The sequence below is a fragment of the Pogoniulus pusillus genome, chromosome 25, assembly GCF_015220805.1.
Source record: "Pogoniulus pusillus isolate bPogPus1 chromosome 25, bPogPus1.pri, whole genome shotgun sequence".
NCBI classification, from domain to species: Eukaryota; Metazoa; Chordata; class Aves; order Piciformes; family Lybiidae; genus Pogoniulus; species Pogoniulus pusillus.
The window spans coordinates 1797960-1817638 of record NC_087288.1 but is presented as its reverse complement, the minus strand read 5'-3'; the positions used below and the strand labels follow the sequence as shown (position 1 = coordinate 1817638).

Sequence of the window (19679 nt, the reverse complement as noted above, 5' to 3'; positions counted from 1 at the left end):
ATCATTTTAGTCTGGGGAGGAGAAGGCTGAGAGGGGATCTGAGCAATGTCTATAAGCTACTGAGGGGTGGGAGTCAGGAAAGAAGGGACAGGCTCTGCTCTCTTGTGCCCTGGGATAGCACAAGGGCCAATGAATGGAAACTGCAGTGTAGGAGGTTCCACCTCAACAAGAGGAAGAACTTCACTGTAAGGGTCCCAGAGCCCTGGCACAGGCTGTCCAGAGAGGTTGTGGAGTCTCCTTCCCTGGAGCCTTTCAAGGCCTGTCTGGATGTGTTCCTGTGTGACCTGCACTAGATTCTCTGGTCTGCTCTGGCAGGGGGGTTGGAGTGGATGATCTCTTTGGGTCCCTTCCAACCCCTGACATCCTGTGAGCCTGTGCCCTTTAAAACTGCTGCCTCATTGTCTTTCTCTTCTACTCATATCATGGCAGAGTAGGTGGAGAAAGCAAAAATGCCAAACACAGCCTAGAGCAATTAGGTTCAGAAATGGGGAGCTGGTGCTCTACACCAACAGCCAGGTGGTTCACCTTCCCTCTGAGTTACACACAGGCTAAAACACAGAAGCAGAGGATGGATGGGAGGTGAGAAGCACAGCAACAGGTTAGATGACACAGCAGGTATGGGATTGAAGTGTGAATTGTGCCTGTGCAAAGATGCAGAAAGGGAACAGGAAGGATCTGCCTTTTGGGCTAATTTGGACTGTGGCTGCAAGGATAAAAGCTGTGATTGCTCCTACCTTAGACACACCTTAGTCACAAACACAAGCACTACATCAAGTGCCCCTACCTCATTAGAAGGCTTGTTCAGTGAATCCAGAATTTCTTTCAGTCCAGAAGGACCCTAGGTGGAAAAACAGACATCATTTAATGTAAGTGACATTATTGTTACATCCCTGTGCTCATGGAAAAGGTCAGACTTTTAGTTGGTCACACAGTAAATTATTTCCTGTGAGGTTGGCATTGGAGCAGAACCAGAGGAGGGCTACAAAGATGCTCAGAGGGCTGGAGCACATCTGCTATGGGGACAGGCTGAGAACACTGAGGCTGTTCAGCCTGGAGAAGAGAAGGCTCTGGGGAGACCTCAGAGCAGCCTTCCAGTACCTGAAGGGGGCTGAGAGAGTTGGGGATGTTGTAGCTCCAGGGACAACTTAAAGTAGCTTTCCAGTACCTGAAGAGGGACTACAAGAAAGCTGAGGGGGGACTTTGGACAAGGACTTGGAGTGATAGGAGGAGAGGCAGTGGATTGAAGCTGGAAGAGGGGAGATTGAGACTGGAGATTAGGAAGAAATTCTTTGCAGTAAGGATGGTGAGACACTGGTACAGGTTGCCCAGGAGGGCTGTGGATGCTCCCTCCCTAGAGATGTTCAAGGCCAGGCTGGATGAGTCCTTGAGCAACCTGGGCTGGTGGGAGGTGTCCCTGCCTATGGCAGGGGGTTGGAACTGGCTGAGCTTTGAGATCCCTTCCAAGCCAAACAATTCTCTGATTCTGTCAGTTTAATGCACAAAGCCCTTCACACTGCAATTGCTCCTACAACAGAGGAAGCCACTTGAATGGCAGAGCCAGCTGTGGAGATGTGGGCAAGAGATGCTCTGTGGCACTGTGCAGAAAGAGCTGAGCTCTTCCAACACCACTCACTCTGTCACTATATCAATACCTAAAGGGTGAGTGTCAGGAGCATGGCATCAGGGTTTCTCCACTGGTGCCCAGTGACAGGACAAGAGGTAATGGACACAAACATGAGCACAGGAAGTTCCATCTAAACATGAGGAGGAACTTCTTTAATTCAAGGGTGACACTGGCACAGGCTGCCCAGGGAGGTTCATAGAATAGAATCACAGAATCAAGCAGGTTGGAAGAGAGCTCCAAGCTCAGACAGCCCAAACTAGCACCCAGCCCTGCCCAACCAACCAGACCATGGCACTATGTGCCCCAGCCAGGCTTGGCTTCAACACCTCCAGCCACACAGACTCCACCACCTCCCTGGGCAGCCCATTCCAATGCCAATCACTCTCTCTGCCAACAACTTCCTAACAACATCCAGCCTAAGTCATAGACATAGAATCAGTCAGGGTTGGAAGGAACCACAAGGAGCAGCCAGTGCCAACCCCCCTGCCATGCCCAGGGACACCCTACCCTAGAGCAGGCTGCACACAGCCTCAGCCAGCCTGGCCTTAAACACCTCCAAGCATGAGGCTTCCACCACCTCCCTGGGCAACCCCTTCCAGGCTCTCACCACCCTCATGCTGAAGAACTTCTTCCTAACATCCAGGCTGAATCTCTCCATTTCCAGCTTGGTTCCATACCCCCCAGTCTTATCATTGGCAGCCTCAGAAGTCTCTCCCCAGCTTTCTTGTAGCCCCCTTCAGATCCTGCAAGACCACAATAAGGTCACCTGGGAGCCTTCTCCTCTCCAGACTGAACAGCCCCAACTGCCTCAGTCTCTCCTGACAGCAAAGGTGCTGAGGAAAGCCCTCAGTGCAGATGTGCAATATTGTCTAACCCCAGCCAGGGCAAAAGGGAAGAATGCTGAAGGCACAACCACATCTCCCCCCCCAGAATCCATTCAATGAACTACTTTCTGATGGGACTTTAAAACATTCAAATGCATAGAAGCAAGACCAGGACCAACCCTTGCCCAGTCACTCCTGTCCTACCACCTCCTAAGAAGCAGCTGGCAGCTGAGGGATGCCAGAAAGGCTGCTGACAGTTTTCACTTATCATTGCTCTCATTTTCTGGTCAGTGTAATTAAGTGATAACATTCAGTCCCTTGCACAGAGCAACAACAGCATGTCCTGAGGCAGGGGAAATGAGCTTTCCCAGGCAAGCTGCTGGCTGTTTCAGATAACTAGTTTGGTGGCACCGACTTCCAGAACTGAATAACAAGAGACTAAAAGGGTACAGAGTGAAAGGAAGAGATTCAAGTAGTCTGTGAACTCCACTGCCTCACATGCACCCCCCCCCCCCCCCCCAGATAAATTAAACCTTATGTGAATTTAAGACCCTAAAGGAGTATCATGGAATCATAGAATCATGGAATCAAGCAGGTTGGAAGAGACCTCCAAGATCATCCAGTCCAACCTAGCACCCAGCCCTATCCAGTCAACTAAACCATGGCACTAAGTGCCTCAGCCAGGCTTTTCTTGAACATCTTCAGGGACGGCAACTCCACCACCTCCCTGGGCAGCCCATTCCAATGCCAATCACTCTCTCTGCCAGGAACTTCCTAACAACATCCAGCCTAGACCTGCCCTGGCACAGCTTCAGGCTGTGTCCCCTTCTTCTGCTGCTGCTGGGTGCCTGGCAGCAGAGCCCAACCCCCCCTGGCTACAGCCTCCCTGCAGGCAGCTGCAGGCAGCAATGAGCTCTGCCCTGAGCCTCCTCTGCTGCAGGCTGCACCCCCCCAGCTCCCTCAGCCTCTCCTCACAGGGCTCTGCTCCAGGCCCCTCCCCAGCCTTGCTGCCCTGCTCCAAACACCTTCCAGCACCTCAGCATCTCTCTGCAATTCAGGAGCCCAGAACTGGACACAGCACTCCAGGGGTGGCCTGAGCAGTGCTGAGCACAGGGCACAAGAACCTCCCTTGTCCTGCTGCCCACACTGCTCCTGAGCCAGCCCAGGATGCCATTGGCTCTGCTGCCCACCTGGGCACTGCTGCCTCCTCTGCAGCTCCTCTCTCCCAGCACCCCCAGCTCCCTCTCTGCCTGGCTGCTCTCAGCCACTCTGGCCCCAGCCTGCAGTGCTGCTTGGGGTTGTTGTGGCCAAAGTACAGAACCTGCCCTTGGCCTTGTTCAGTCTCATCCCCTTGGCCTCTGCCCACCCATTCAGCCTGGCCAGGTCCCTCTGCAGGGCTCTGCTACCCTCCCACAGCTCCACAGCTGCTCCTAGCTTGGTGTCATCTGCAAACTGAGTGCTGCTGGACTCAATCCCCCCGCCCAGATCATCACTAAAGACACCGAACAGCCTCTCTCCCGCGCGATAAAAGGTCACCGAATCGCTCAGCTGGGAAGCAAACCCAACCATCAACCCTGCTCTACAGACCCTGCCCCTGAACCATACCATCTTTGCAGGGCAGCCCTCTGGAAGAGCAGCTCTCGGAAGGGTGGAAGAAGCACTAGAGGGAGCTGCTGCTCTTCCCGAGCCGCTGGGATCCCCTCCCGGCAGCCCCAAGCGCTGCTCGCCGGAGTGCGGCAGGCGGCAGCGCACATCCCAGCTCTGCGCTCCGCAGCGCCAGCAGCCAGCGAGGATGCAACCCCTGAGTTGTGAGCCAGGAGGGACTTCACAGAGCGCTCCTCAGATCTATCTTAGGTAATAAACTTTAAAGAAAAGGGAAAAAAAAAATTCAACCCAGCCACAGAATCATAAAACTGTTGTGGTTTGAAGAGACTCCTAAGATCACTGAGCTGTAAATTTCGGTGTGCATCACACTGTGCTATTTACTGCTGAGAGAATTCTCCAGAATTAACTTTGTGTTGGGTTTCATTCCAGTTCTGGGAGCCCAGGGAGCTCCACAGAGACTTTCCCAAGGTTCCCTGATCTCAGGTAGCCAAGCTGCTTAAATTCCCCCAGTGAGATTGGACTCCATGGTGAACTCATTGGACCACAGAATGGTTTTGGTTGGAAGAGACATTAAATGCCTCAAGTCCAAGGTAATCCAGTCCAACCTTCAACTGAACAAAAGCAAGGCCTTTAAACCACATCCCAAGGTGCCATGTCCACATTTCCTGTACCACTCCAGGGATGGTGACTTGAGCATCATCTGGGTAGGCTCAGAATCATAGAATCGAGCAGGTTGGATGAGACCTGCAAGCTCATCCAGCCCAACCCAGCACCCAGCCCTGGCCAAGCAACCAGACCATAGAAACACAGAATCAGTCAGGGTTGGAAGGGACCACAAGGATCAGCCAGTCCCAACCCCCTGCCATGCCCAGGGACACCCTACCCTAGAGCAGGCTGCACACAGCCTCAGCCAGCCTGGCCTCAAACACCTCCAGCCATGGGGCCTCAACCACCTCCCTGGGCAACCCATTCCAGCCTCTCACCACTCTCCTGCTCAACAACTTCATCCTCACATCCAGCCTGAACTTCCCCACCTCCATCTTTGCTCCACTCAGTGTCTCATCCAGGCTTTGCTTCAACACCTCCAGCCACGGCGACTCCACCACCTCCCTGGGCAGCCCATTCCAATGCCAATCACTCTGTCTCAGGGAAGAGCTTCCTCCTAACATCCAGCCTAGACTTCTCCTGGCACAACTCAGCAATATGTTTTATAATTCCATCAGTAAAAATCCTCATAAACTTCTTGTCTTTCATGGGCACAGCATTTTCCTCCAGAGGGGGGAAAGACTCATAAGGAATAGATAAGGGGGAAATGAAACAAAACAAAGGAGTTGTATAGAGAGCATCCCTTCAAATGAGTGGTTTCACAGAGTCATAAAATGGCTCAGGTTGGAAGGGACCTCAGAGCTCACCTACTCCAACCTCCCCACCATGGGCAGGGACACCTCTCAACTAGACTGCTCAAGGCTTCAACCAACCTGGCCTGGCCCAGAGAGGAGGCAGCCACAGCCTCCCTAGGCAACCTATTCCAGAGTCTCACCACCCTTGTACTGCAGAACCACTTAGAAGAGAAGGAGTAAGTGGAATCACATTTAATACAGTCTGAGCTTGGAAAAGGAGAGGAGGAATATGATGGATCATGTTAAAGTCTTTTTGGTATGCACAAGCTGAAGCACTTTAAACATGGGGACACTGCCAGGGCACATTACCAGGCACTGCTGCCTTTAGAGCATGCTTCTTCTGCCTGTTAGGAGGAGGAACACGAGATGCTGGTGCAGCTGTATGCAAAGTAAGGACTACATCAAGATAGCTATACCAGAAGCAAACACTTTGAACCACTATTTAAGCTATGCCTGCTTGAGGAATGCTTTTCTGATAGGGAGAACCAGGAGATGGTGCCCAGGCAGAGCTCCTTGCACGGATGCTGCCAGGCTGACAAAGTTGAGCTGCCCAATTTGCTGTAAGGAAACCTCAGCTTTGCCTCAAAACTACAGGTTAGCTGCCATTCAGCATGCCTGCTGTGCCTCTCAAGGGTCACACATCCTCACCAGCTGTGATGGCAGAAATCTCTCATGGAGAGAGAGGCATCACAAAATACTAAATGGATGAAGCCAAACATTGACCTCTGCTTTGGTTTGCTTCTTGGGTTTGGTTGGTTTTGGTGTGGGCTTGTTTGCTTCAGGGTTTTATTGGTTTGTTTGGGTTTTGCTTGGTTTAGTTTCGCTTTAGCTGGTTTCCTTTTATTTGCTTTAGTTGGTTTCATTTTGTTTGCCTTAGTTGGTTTCATGTTGTTTGTTTTAGTTTTGCTTTACTTTGTTTCATTTGCTTCAGTTTTGCTTTAGTTGGTTTCATTTTATTTGCTTTAGTTTTGCTTCAGTTGGTTTCATTTTGTTTGCCTTAGTTTTGCTTTACTTTGTTTCTTTTTTTGCTTTAGTTTTGCTTTAGTTGGTTTCATTTTGTTTGCCTTAGTTTTGCTTTAGCTTGTTTTATTTTGTTTGTTTTCATAGAATTAAGCAGGTTGGAAGAGACCTCCAAGATCATCCAGTCCAATCCATCCCCCAGCCCAATCCAGTCAACTAAACCATGGCACTAAGTGCCCCAGCCAGGCTTGGCTTCAACACCTCCAGCCACAGCAACTCCACCACCTCCCTGGGCAGCCCATTCCAATGGCAATCACTCTCTCTGCCAACAACTTCCTCCTCACATCCAGCCTAGACCTGCCCTGGCACAGCTTGAGCTGGTTCTATGATTCCAGGCATTTGTGTATCTGTATCACTCCTTCCCTCTGCTTAAGCTCTCAAGTCTGCAGTAATGCTTCAGCACCAAGAAGCCCAAACTGTACAAAAGGCTCAAATAAGCCTTTGTGAAAGGGTTGCTGGAATCATAGAATCACAGAAACATAGAACCATAGAATCACAGAATCAGTCAGGGCTGGAAGGGACCTCAAGGATCATCAGTTCCACCCCCTCTGCTATGGGCAGAGACACTTCTCACTAGATCAGGTTGCTCAGAGCTACATTCAGCCTGGCCTTAAAAACTGCCAGGGATGAGGCTTCCAGCACCTCCCTGAGCAGCCTGTGCCAGTCTCTCACCACACTCATGGTGAAGAACTTCCTAAAGTCTGATCTTGATCTCCCCTCCTCTAGCTTGGACCCATCACCCCCAGGTAGTGACCTGAGACCCTCAAAGATCCCTCTCCAGCTTTTTTGTAGCCCCCTTCAGATAGCAGAAGGCCACAATAAGGTCTCCTCAGAGCCTTCTCTTCTCCAGACTGAACAACCCCAACTCTTATCCTGTCCTCATAGCGAAGGTGTTCAACCCCTCTGACCATCCTTATGGCCCTTCTCTGCAGAACAAAAGAACTCCATCACCAACTCCTCCTCCTGAACAGATTTTGCAAGGAAAAGGGGTGGGAAAATGTACAAAAATGGATGGATTGTCATGTTTGGATGTGTAACTGGAATCTGCTCCATTTTCATCACTGCACTCCATGCAGCAGTGCCTGGGGAGAGTCAGGCTGGAGGTGAGGAGGAAGTTGTTGAGCAGGAGAGTGGTGAGAGGCTGGAATGGGTTGCCCAGGGAGGTGGTTGAGGCCCCATGGCTGGAGGTGTTTGAGGCCAGGCTGGCTGAGGCTGTGTGCAGCCTGCTCTAGGGTAGGGTGTCCCTGGGCATAGCAGGGGGGTTGGAACTGGCTGCTCCTTGTGGTCCCTTCCAATCTTGACTGATTCTATGGTTCTAAGTCTTCCCTCCCCCAAAGGAAAGCTGCCCTCATCTCACACTAATATACATCCACCTCTGGCTTCAGTTTTGAACATTATGTATCACTTAAAACCCCACAAAGTTAACCCCCTGAACCTCTTAGATCTGAGCCAAATGCTTCAGCTCTTCCCCTTTCAAATCCTTTCACAGAGTCCTGTATTCCTTAATCTGTTTAATTCTTCAGTAAACTCATTTGGAGCACAGCTGAGAGCTCATTCCAGAGCCAGGTCTAATCCTCCTCACCATCCAGACAGTTGGCACATGCCTCACACAAGCCTTCAGCTTTCAAATTACCCCTCTGAGACAGGAGTGATCCCATCTCCTGCAGGCATGGTGCTGCAAGGTGAATGCATGCACAGCATCCACATTTAGCATCCCCAGCCAGGCTTGCTTTGAAGCGCCAGGCAGCCTCTGCCTCCTCTGCTGAAGTCTGCATCTTCTTCTTGCCCTTCTGCCTAATTCCTCTCATTTGTAGACCCAAGGCTTTTGTCTTTGCTGTATCAAAGGCTGCCAGGACGAGCTGTTTGATACAGCAGAGCACACATAGATCAGCTATTGGCAATTATAACCTGCTGTAGAGGTGCAACAGTCACAGAATGGTAGGGCTTGGATAGAACCTCCAAAGCTCATCCAGTCCAATCCCCCTGCAGAGCAGGATCACCTAGAGCAGGTCACACAGGAACACACCCAGGTGGGGGTTGAGTATCCCTAGAGAGAGAGACTCCACAATCCCCCTGGGCAACCTGTACCAGTGCTCTGACACCCTCACAGGGAAAAAAACCCTCCTGTTTCCATGGAGCTTCCTAAGGCTCAGCTTCTACCCAGTGCCCCTTGCCTGGCACTGGGCATCACCCAGCACAGCCTGGCTCTTAGCACTCACCCTGCACATCTTTATCAACATGAATGAGGGCACTCCTCAGGCTCCTCTTCTCCAGGGTCCAAGCTCCAACTCCTCAGGCTGCCCTCCTAAGGAAGATGTTCCACTGCCTTCAGCATTTCTGTGGCTCTGTGCTGGACTCAAGCAGTTCCCTAAGGCCCTTCTTGAACTGAGTGGCCCAGAGATGGACACAATATGCCTGATGTGGTCTCAGCAGGGCAGAGTGGAGGGACAGGAGAACCTCTCTCAACGTCCTAACCACAGCCCTTCTAATGCACCCCAGGATGTCCTTGGCCTTCTTGGCCACCAGAGCACACTGCTGGCTCATGGTCACCTTTCATAGAATCACAGAACCGAGCAGGCTGGAAGAGAGCTCCAAGCTCAGCCAGCCCAACCTAGCACCCAGCCCTGCCCAACCAACCAGACCATGGCACTAAGTGCCCCAGCCAGGCTTGGCTTCAACACCTCCAGCCACACAGACTCCACCACCTCCCTGGGCAGCCCATTCCAATGCCAATCACTCTCTCTGACAACTTCCTCCTCACATCCAGCCTAGACCTGCCCTGGCACAGCTTGAGGCTGTGTCCCCTTCTTCTGGTGCTGGCTGCCTGGCAGCAGAGCCCAACCCCACCTGGCTACAGCCTCCCTGCAGGCAGCTGCAGGCAGCAATGAGCTCTGCCCTGAGCCTCCTCTGCTGCAGGCTGCACCCCCCCAGCTCCCTCAGCCTCTCCTCACAGGGCTCTGCTCCAGGTCCCTCCCCAGCCTTGATGCCCTTCTCCAAACACCTTCCAGCACCTCAACAGCTCTCTGCAATTCAGGAGCCCAGAACTGGACACAGCACTCAAGGGGTGGCCTGAGCAGTGCTGAGCACAGGGGCAGAAGAACCTCCCTTGTCCTGCTGCCCACACTGCTCCTCAGCCAGCCCAGGATGCCATGTGCTCTGCTGCCCACCTGGGCACTGCTGCCTCAGCTTCAGCTCCTCTCTCCCAGCACTCCCAGGTCCCTCTCTGCCTGGCTGCTCTCAGCCACTCTGGCCCCAGCCTGTAGTGCTGCTTGGGGTTGCTGTGGCCAAAGTGTAGAACCCTGCCCTTGGCCTTGTTCAGTCTCATCCCCTTGGCCTCTGCCCACCCATGCAGCCTGGCCAGGTCCCTCTGCAGGGCTCTGCTACCCTCCAACAGCTCCACAGCTGCTCCTAGCTTGGTGTCATCTGCAAACTGACTGCTGCTGGACTCAATCCCCTGCTCCAGATCATCACTAAAGATATTGAACAGGCCTGGGCCCAGCACTGATCCCTGGGGCACACCACTGGTGCCAGCTGCCAGCTGGCTGTAGTACCATTCACCACCACTCCATCCACTCAGACCCGCAGGTCCTTTCCCCATCAGTGCTTTCCAACAGGTCAGTCCCCAGCCAAGTCCCTCCCAGCACAGAGAGGAAATTTCCCCTTGCCCCTGTTGGCTACTCACCGGAGGTCCTGGTGGCCCTGGTTTGCCTGGGAGCCCTGGTTTGCCTCGTCTGCCCTGGAAACACAAACCACAACACCAGGCTGTCAGACAGCATTGATTTGCAACAAGAATTCTCTTCAAGGAGAGACTTACTGCTTTGCTTGTCAGCAGGAGGCATTCAAAAGCTGTGCCCAGTGAATCCTCTCCTTCAGTCACTGCAATGTTGTCTGAGTCTAATATTTAAGTGGCTCTCAGTAATTATGAGCAACTAGGCTGGCATCACCAACACTGACTGAGCATCTTGGTGGCCTCCTCTGGACTCACTCTAACAGTTCCATGTCCTTCTTGTGCTGGGAGCTCCAGAACTGCACCCAGGACTGCAGGTGGGGTCTGAGGATAGCAGAGCCGAGGAGCAGAATCCCCTCCCTTGCCCTGCTGTCCACACTGCTCTTGCTGCAGCCCAGCACAGGGTGTGTGCAGAGGTTAAAAAAGGTTCAGTATGGCTCAATAATCCATTTGTTGCTAGGTGTAGACTTTTGCACTGATTTCCACTCCAGAAACACAGAAACTAATATTAATAGCTGGTGGGTGACAGGATGGCAAATGGGTGCCTCTGTGCCTCCACACTTCAGTGTGCACATGAAGTAGGAAAGCTGTTCAAGAGGGGAGGTTTTGTTTGCCACTTCATCAGCAGCCACATCCTCTTTTAAACAACTACTCTTACCCATTAGCACTTGCCATATGCCTCTAATTAACAAAAGCAAGCAGTGATGGACAGACAGATAGATGCTGTGTCTGGGAAGGGTCACAGGCTGGCAGCCTACAGGTGTGGTGAAAACAAGGATGGAGAAAACAGATTCCCCAACTGGGAATGATCTCTTTACAGGCTGCTTTGTGTGACTCTAGACCTGCATTGCACTGGTAGGTTTCTTTTCAGTCTTGAAGATGAAAATGGGATTCTACTTCTCCTCTCATGTAAGTAACCAAACTGCTTTGAAAGGAAGGAAATGAAGTAAATCACCTAAACTAAGATCAACTTATTAAAGAGGGATGCTGACTGATGACAGCTACAGAGTATGGATGAAACACAGAGCAGTGACCTGCAACAGAACAAATCAAAGAAGGTACTGAAGAAGGAAGTAGAAAAATAAAGCACAAACACCTTGGATATTCTCTCCAGGATGGCAAAATCCAAGGGGGATTGAACTAGAGGAGATTTAAAGTCCCTTCCAACCCAACTCATTCTGTGGTTCTAAGTTGTTAACTGGAATGCACTTGTGGATGCAGAAGAATAAAAGCAGCCTTAAACACTGTGTTACTGCACTTTGCACAGCCCTGTGACCAGCCAGGGCTGCAAACTTAGCAAGCACACAGGGTTGGAAGGGACCTCAAGGATCATCCAGTCACAATCCTCCTGCCATGGGCAGGGACACCTCACACTAGATCAGGCTGCCCACAGCCTCATCCAGCCTGGCCTTAAACACCTCCAGGAATGAGGCTTTCACCACCTCCCTGGGCAACCCCTTCTAGGCTCTCACCACCCTCATGCTGAACAACTTCCTGACATCCAGTCTGAATCTCCCCACTTCTAGTTCTGCTCCATTCCCCCAATTCTATCACTACCTGACACCCTCAAAAGTCCCTCCCCAGCTTTCCTTGTAGCCCACTTCAGACAGTGGAAGGCCACAAAAAGATGTCCTGGGAGCCTTCTCCTCTCCAAACTGAACAACCCCAACTCTCTCAGCCTGTCCTCTAGCTTGGATCCAAATCCTATCACTACCCAACACCCTAAAAAGTCTCTCCTTAGCTTTCTTGTAGCCCAGTTCAGCACAGCACACAGCAAGAGCCCCAAAAATCAGAGCTGTGTTTGATTTTGATGCAGTTCCCTGGGTGACAGAGCAGTTTGCCTGGCCTGGCTGAGGGCACACAGTGGGAAAGGCAGAGACAGAGAAGGAAAAGGAAAGGCAGAGGCAGAGAAGGAGAAGAAAAGGCAGAGACAGAGAAGGAAAAGGAAAGGCAGAGGCAGAGAAGGAGAAGGAAAAGGAAAGGCAGAGAAGGAAAAGGAAAGGCAGAGGCAGAGAAGGAGAAGAAAAGGCAGAGACAGAGAAAGAAAAGGAAAGGCAGAGGCAGAGAAGGAGAAGGAAAAGGAAAGGCAGAGAAGGAAAAGGAAAGGCAGAGAAGGAAAAGGAAAGGCAGAGGCAGAGAAGGAAAAGGAAAGGCAGAGGCAGAGAAGGAGAAGGAAAGGCAGAGGCAGAGAAGGAAAAGGAAAGGCAGAGGCAGAGAAGGAAAAGGAAAGGCAGGGGCAGAGAAGGAAAAGGAAAGGCAGAGGCAGAGAAGGAAAAGGAAAGGCAGAGGCAGAGAAGGAAAAGGAAAGGCAGAGGCAGAGAAGGAAAAGGAAAGGCAGAGGCAGAGAAGGAAAAGGAGCTGCTGTTTGCTAGGTGTAGACTTTCAGCCTGGGTTTCTACTCCAGAAATACAGATGGAAAGCAAAGGCGTTCTGAAGAGAGTAAAGAGTCAGCTTGTCTTAGGAAGTATAAAAAGCAGAGCAAGAGGTGAGGATGTAAGTGATAAAGAGAGAGGAATGGCTCGGTACTGGTGCAGCAGCCCCTCTGAGCTGCGCTGATCCTGCCTGGCGACCCCCGGGCGCACCTTCCTTTTCCTGCCGGGAGCTTATGTCAAGCATCCGGAGGATGACACCGAAAAACCTCAGCAGTCTAAACAAAGTATCAAGGAAGTGTCCAAGGGGTGGGGGAAGAAGGCAGGGCCCTGACTGGCAGAGGCAACTGCGAACGAGGTGTTAATTACACAGGAAAACATGGGAATGTGTGGGGAAGGAGGCGACTGCATCCCTATTTACAAGCTGCGCTGCGATGTGATTTAGCACTTACTGCTGAGGCAGAACCGGGAGCAACTGAGGGACAAAGCAGCGAGGAAGGAAAGCAAGCAAGCCAAGGAGAAAGGAACAAAGAGAGCAGGAGAGCAGCTCTTTCTCCACTGCAAGTTTCATCACCAGAACCCCTACTTGGTGAAGCACAGGAGGAATCCTTGCTCTCCCTTTCCCAAGGATCATAGCATCACGAGTTGGTGAGGGTCGGAAGAGACCTCTGCAGATCACTGAGTCCAATTCCCCCCTTCCTAAAGCAGAGTCACCCAGATCAGGTTGCACGGGAAGGTGTCCAGGAGAGTTCTGAAAGGCTCCAGGTACAGGAGGGTCCATCACAGAACCACAGACACCCCCAGGTTGGCAAAGCCCCAGGTCTCATTCTCTCCATGTAAGAGAGATGCTCCAGTCCCTTTATCATGCTTGTAGCCTCTGCTGAAGTCTCTTCAGTAGTTCCCTGTCCCTCTTGAACTAGACACAGTCCTCCAGTTGTGGCCTCACCAGGGCAGAGCAGAGGGGGAGAAGAAGCTCCCTCAACCTGCTGGCCACACTCTTCTTAAGAGGAGACCATTTGCCTTCCTGGCCATGAGGGCACACTGCTGGCTCCTGGTGATCCATCAGCACCATCAGGCGCTTCTCCTCCACACAGCTGATTTCCAGCAGGCCAACCCTCAGCTGTACTGGTGCAGAGGGCTTAGAGTCATAGAATCAACCAGGTTGGAAGAGACTTCCAAGATCACCCAGCCCAACCTAGCACCCAGCCCTGGCCAACCAACCAGACCATGGCACTAAGTGCCCCAGCCAGCCTTGGCTGCAACACCTCCAGCCACAGAGACTCTACCACCTCCCTGGGCAGCCCATTCCAATGCCAATCACTCTCTCTGCCAACAACTTCCTCCTAACATCCAGCCTAGACCTGCCCTGGCACAGCTTGAGACTGTGTCCCTTTCTTCGCTTGCTGCTTGCCTGGCCACAGCCTCTGTTTAGGTAGCCTCAGACAGCAATGAGCTCTGCCCTGAGCTCTTCTCCAGGCTAAACAACCCCAGCTCCCTCAGCCTCTCCTCATAGGTTCACGACCTTACACTTGCCTTTGCTGAGGTTCTTGTACAGAGACTGAAGTATCAGGGATAGACACAGAGACTGAAGTATCAGTGATGCACAGAGACTGAAGTATCAGGGATGCACAGAGAAATTGAAGCATCAGGGATAGACACAGAGACTAGAGAAACTGAAGCATCAGGGATAGACACAGACTGAAGTATCAGGGATAGACACAGAGACTGAAGTACCAGGGATGCACAGAGATCGAAGTAAGAGGGACACACAGAGCAATTTAAGTATGAGGGATGCACACAGCTCTGCCTACTTGCCTGCACTCACAGGCTCACAGGATGTTAGGGGTTGGAAGGGACCCAAGGAGATCATTAAGTCCAACCTCCCTGCCACAGCAGGACCATACAATCTAGCACAGGTCACACAGGAACACATCCAGACAGGGCTGGAAAGGCTCCAGAGAAGGAGACTCCACAGCCTCTCTGGGCAGCCTGTGCCAGGGCTCTGGGACCCAAGAAGTTCCCCTTGTGTTGAGCTGGAACCTGCTGTGCTGCAGCTTCCATCCATTGCTGCTTGTCCTATCCCAGGGAGCAGTGAGCAGAGCCTGTCCCCCCTCTCCTGACCCCCAGCCCTCAGAGATTTATAGACATTGATTAAATCCCCTCTCAGTCTGCTCTTCTCCAGACTAAAAACTCCCAGGTCCACTCCTGCTTCTCTACGACTTCCCAGGCAGCAGTAAGGGAAAAACTATTAAACTGCATGGCCCAAGGAAGAGTGCAAATAGAGGAAAGAGTTTATGGCTTTGCTTAGGATAATTAAAATGATTTGAAGGATGTTTTTGATGAACCCCTTGCAGCCTTGCCTTGAGCAGACCACAAGCCAGACTCTGAGTGAGTATTTACAGCTTGCTGCTGAGCCTTCCTTCTGGCAAAAGAAAATAAGTAAGTAAAGGAAAGACATCTCAGTGTCCTTTCTGAGGGGGTTTAGAGGAGCCAGAGCTGCCACTGCCTGCTCAGAAAGGGGTCTTGGAATCGCCATGAGAGCGAGGCATGAGGCAGGCAGCTGGCACAGGAGGGCCATAACCCTTACACAGCTGAGGTGACTGAGCAAATATCAAGCTTAAAGCCCCACTCACAACATAACTGAATGTTCTAGGCATCACATGCTTCCTTTGAGTGCAGAAAATAGGCACTATCACCTACACCACCTTAAAACAACACAACACAGCTTGGCTGATGCTCCTCAGAACAGCATCTAAAGGGAAGAAAACAAAGGCAGTGGCTGATTGTTTCCCTTCTGCCTGCACATATTTCTGGGGGCAATCGGTGTGATCCCAAGTTAATTTAATGTCACTCACACTCTGCCCTGTCCCCTTGACTTGTACTTAGGGGTGTCAGCTGATGACAGACTCCCCAGGAGCCAGCACTGGTCGCTGGCAGCACAGAGGCAGCTGCGTGCTGGCTGCAGCCAGAGCAGGGAGAGCAGCAGCACAGGGAGGGGATTCTGTCCCTCTGCTCTGCTCACACCTCACCTGCAGCACTGCCTCCAGCTCTGGGAGCCCACAGCACACAAAGGACATCAAAGTGCTGGAGTGGGTCCAAAGGAAGGTCACAAAGATGATCAGAGGGTTGGAGAACCTCCCTAACAGGAACAGGCTGAGAGACTTGGGGCTGTCCAGGCTGCAGAGGAAAAGGCTCCAGAGAGACCTTCTGGAGGCCTTCCAGTACCTGAAGAGGGCTACAGGAAAGCTGGAGAGGGCTTGGAGTGACAGGGTGAGAGGGAATGGATTGAAGCTTGAGGAGGCCAGATTTAGACTGGGGATGAGGAAGAAATTCTTGCCACTGAGGGTGGGGAGACACTGGAACAGATTGCCCAGGGAGGCTGTGGATGTCCCCTCCCTGGAGGTGTTCAAGGCCAGGCTGGATGAGGCTGTGGTAGGGCTTGAACTGGATAATCTTCCAACCCAAACCATTCTATGGATCTCTGGCTCACAGAATGCCTGCATTAAGCTAGTTTGGACTAATTTGGTTGGCTCCTTTCCTCTTTTCCATGGGGCAAACTTCAGCTATGACACACACATCAATCACTCAAACAACAACTGCTAGGCTAGGGACAAAGAAGGGCAAAACATACAAAAATAATGAGAATTTATAGGCTTCAGTAAACCCCAGCTGAGTGCCCAGCTCAAGTACATGCTCAGCTGCATTCTTTATTCCTCTCTCCCTTTGCCTCTTCTGTTAATCTCAGTGACTTGAGGAGCTTTGCCTCAGTGGAGGTGGAAAACTGTCCTGATGGGAGGCTCTGTGCATCCTTCCATAAGCTTCTGCTCTGAGCCTGACTGCTGCCCCTGAGCATCACTGCAGGTCCAACACACAATGCAACAACTCAAAGCCTGCCTTGTGTCTCCCTGCTCCTGAGATGTTGCATCCACCTGGCTGCTTATCTCTAACTAGAGAAGAGTGAGATCACTGATCCCAGCATCTACAAACAAGCTGGGGATTACTTTAGGGTGAAAATAAGCAGAGCTGTGTAGGAACATGGAGATGGATGCTGATGTTGCATCCACCTGGTTGCATAGCTCTAACTAGAGAAGAGTGAGATCACTGATCCCAGTGTCTGAAAACAAGCTGGGGATTATTTTAGGGTAACATTGAGCAGAGCTGTGTAGGAACATGGAGATGGATGCTGATGCTGCATCCACCTGGTTGCATAGCTCTAACTAGAGAAGAGTGAGATCACTGATCCCAGTGTCTAAAAACAAGCTGGGGACTATTTTAGGGTGAAACTGAGCAGAGCTGTGTACAACACTGATGGGACTTATGGAATCAATAATTTAAAGAACCCACACATGAGTACAAAATGAGAAGTTCTTAGAAGAAGCCTGAGTGAATTTCCAGGGGAAACCACTAATTAGCAGTTCCTGAAACACATCATCACATTTCAAAACACAGAAACCAGTTCCAAAGCAAGTAGGAAGCTGGGCTTTAAAGGCTTAACTCCTGGAGTCATCATGCAAGATTAATGAGGTTTATGTAACTCAGTTGCCAAGCAAAACAAGGCTGCTTTTGAATGATCCTCTACACCAGACTGGTAAAAGGGCCAATATAACCAAATCAGCAGGCAGGTGGAAAGAAAAAGATCCTCAGCTCAGAGTGCCTAACCTATGGGCACCTACATGCAGCCCTGAGAGTACAGACAGCCCTTGGGCACCTACATACAGCCATGTGAGTACAGACAGCCCTTGGGCACCTAAAACCAGCCATGTGAGTACAGACACCTACATACAGCCATGTAATCAACCCAACACCAATCCAACACCAACCATCAACCCAACACCAATAACCAACCCAACACCAATCCAACACCAACTATCAACCCAACACAAGCCACCAACCCAACACCAACCCAACACCAAGCCAAAACCAACCACCAACCTAACACCAACCCCAACCCAACACCAACCACTGATCCAAAACCAACCACTAACCCAACACCAACTACCAACACAACACCACCATGCCCACTAAAGCATGTCCTGAAGTGCCATGGGCACAGGTTTCTGAGCACCTCCAGGGATGGAGACTCCACCTGCTCCCTGGGCAGCCTGTGCCACTCCCTGACCTCTCCTGCAGCAAAGAAATTTCTCCTAATCTCCAACCCAACCCTCCCCTGGCACAATTTCAGGCCATTTCCTCTCCTTCTATCTCCTAACAGGAGGAAGAAAAGACCAACTCCCATTTGGCTCCAACCTTCTTGCAGGTGGTTCTGGAGAGGACTGAGGTCCTTCCCAGCCTCCTCCAGACTAAACAACCCCAGCTCCCTCCCAGGAAGACTTGTCTGGTACCCAGTGTAGTACACATTAACCTCTCTACTCAAACTTAAACTTGCCTAAACTCCCAGGAAACAAGGGCCAGAAGAGATGAAACAAAGCTGCTTGCCAAAGCCAAGCACAAGTCTGTCCCTCATAGCTCACTAAAGCCCTCCACAGAAACATGCCTCAGAGAAGAACAGAGCACATGGATCCTAATCCCTTGTTTTGGAAGTCATTAAGGAGCTTCTTCCTAATGAGGAAGCATTCCTGCACTCAACCTTGGCTTTCCAATTCCACAGCCCTCTCCTGCCAACGAATCCCTCCCCAAATCCATCACATTTTTTTTGCAAGACATAGTCACAAAAAGACCATCTGAAATCCAGAGTCATTGGTGGAAATGTTTTTGCAGCTCTGTTCATGTTTATAATGCTCACTCTGATTTTTCATGATGAGAAACTGTTTCCTAGTCTCTCATGCTGCTGTTCCCTCTGCTGGAGGACAAGAAGAGAAATATTGAGAACAGAGCCTGTGTTGGAAAGGAGCCTGAAAATCCTAAATCAGAGCTGAAAAGTGAAAGCCTTTCTTTTTTCTTTACCATTAAAAGTCAGGTTTTTGTTTCTAGCACAGAAAAGAGCTAAGGCATTAACAACTGAGAGAAATTGGTTGGGGGAAGGGAGGTTCTGCCCCTGTGCTCAGCACTGCTCAGGCCACACCTTGAGTGCTGTGTCCAGTTCTGGGCTCCTCCATTCAAGAGAGATGTTGAGATGCTGAAATGTGTTTGGAGCGGGGCAGCAAGGCTGGGGAGGGGCCTGGAGCACAGCCCTGTGAGGAGAGGCTGAGGGAGCTGGGGGGGTGCAGCCTGCAGCAGAGGAGGCTCAGGGCAGAGCTCATTGCTGTCTGCAGCTGCCTGCAGGGAGGCTGTAGCCAGGTGGGGTTGGGCTCTGCTGCCAGGCAACCAGCACCAGAAGAAGGGGACAAAGCCTCAAGCTGTGCCAGGGGAGGTCTAGACTGGATGTTAGGAGGAAGTTGTTGGCAGAGAGAGTGATTGGCATTGGAATGGGCTGCCCAGGGAGGTGGTGGAGTCTGTGTGGCTGGAGGTGTTGCAGCCAAGCCTGGCTGAGGCATTTAGTGCCATGGTCTGGTTGCCTGGCCAGGGCTGGGTGCTAGGTTGGGCTGGCTGAGCTTGGAGCTCTCTTCCAACTTGCTTGGTTCTGTGATTTTCTAAGTGACAAATCTATCTTCAGCTTTGAATTGCACAGTCACAGATTGCACTGGGTTGGAAAGGACACTCAAAGGTCATCTCCTCCAACCCTTCTTGCAGGCAGCAGGGACAGCTCCCACTAGGGCAGGCGGCACAGAGACACATCAAGGCTGATCTTGAATGTCTCCAGGGATGGAGCCTCAACCACATCCCTGGGCAGCCTGTTCCAGTATTTCCTCACTCTCACTGTGCAGAGCTTCCTCCTGCTCTCCAACCCAACTCTGCCCTACTCTAGTTCCAAACCACTGCCCTTATCCTACCCCCACAGGCCCTTCTGAACAGTCCCTCCCAGCCTGCCTGCAGGTCCCCTGCAGGTCCCCTGCAGATACTGAAATGCAATTCTTAAGGACTCCCTGGAGCCTTCTCTTCTTCAGGCTGAAGAGCCCCAATTCTTCCAGCCTGCCTTCACAGGAGAGGTGTCCCAGCACACTGACCATCTCGGTGGCCTCCTCTGGACCAGCTCAGGTCCATGTCTCTCTTGTGCTGGGGGCCTCAGAGCTGGACACAGCACCACAGGTGAGGTCTTAGAAGAACAGAACA

The 19679-nt window shown here is 51.5% G+C and overlaps 1 protein-coding gene across 10 annotated transcripts in view; it reads right to left on the bottom strand.

Annotated features, from left to right (window-relative positions):
• COL19A1 (collagen type XIX alpha 1 chain) overlaps positions 1–19679 on the bottom strand; it is a 209810-nt gene that overhangs the window by 60278 nt on the left and 129853 nt on the right. For all 10 annotated transcript variants that reach the window (XM_064164142.1, XM_064164145.1, XM_064164147.1 and 7 more), the window contains 2 exons: positions 10156–10209; positions 785–838 (listed from right to left, as the gene is read on the bottom strand). In XM_064164142.1, coding sequence (XP_064020212.1) covers positions 785–838; positions 10156–10209 — 108 coding nt within the window. The remainder of the gene's footprint in view (positions 1–784; positions 839–10155; positions 10210–19679) is intronic.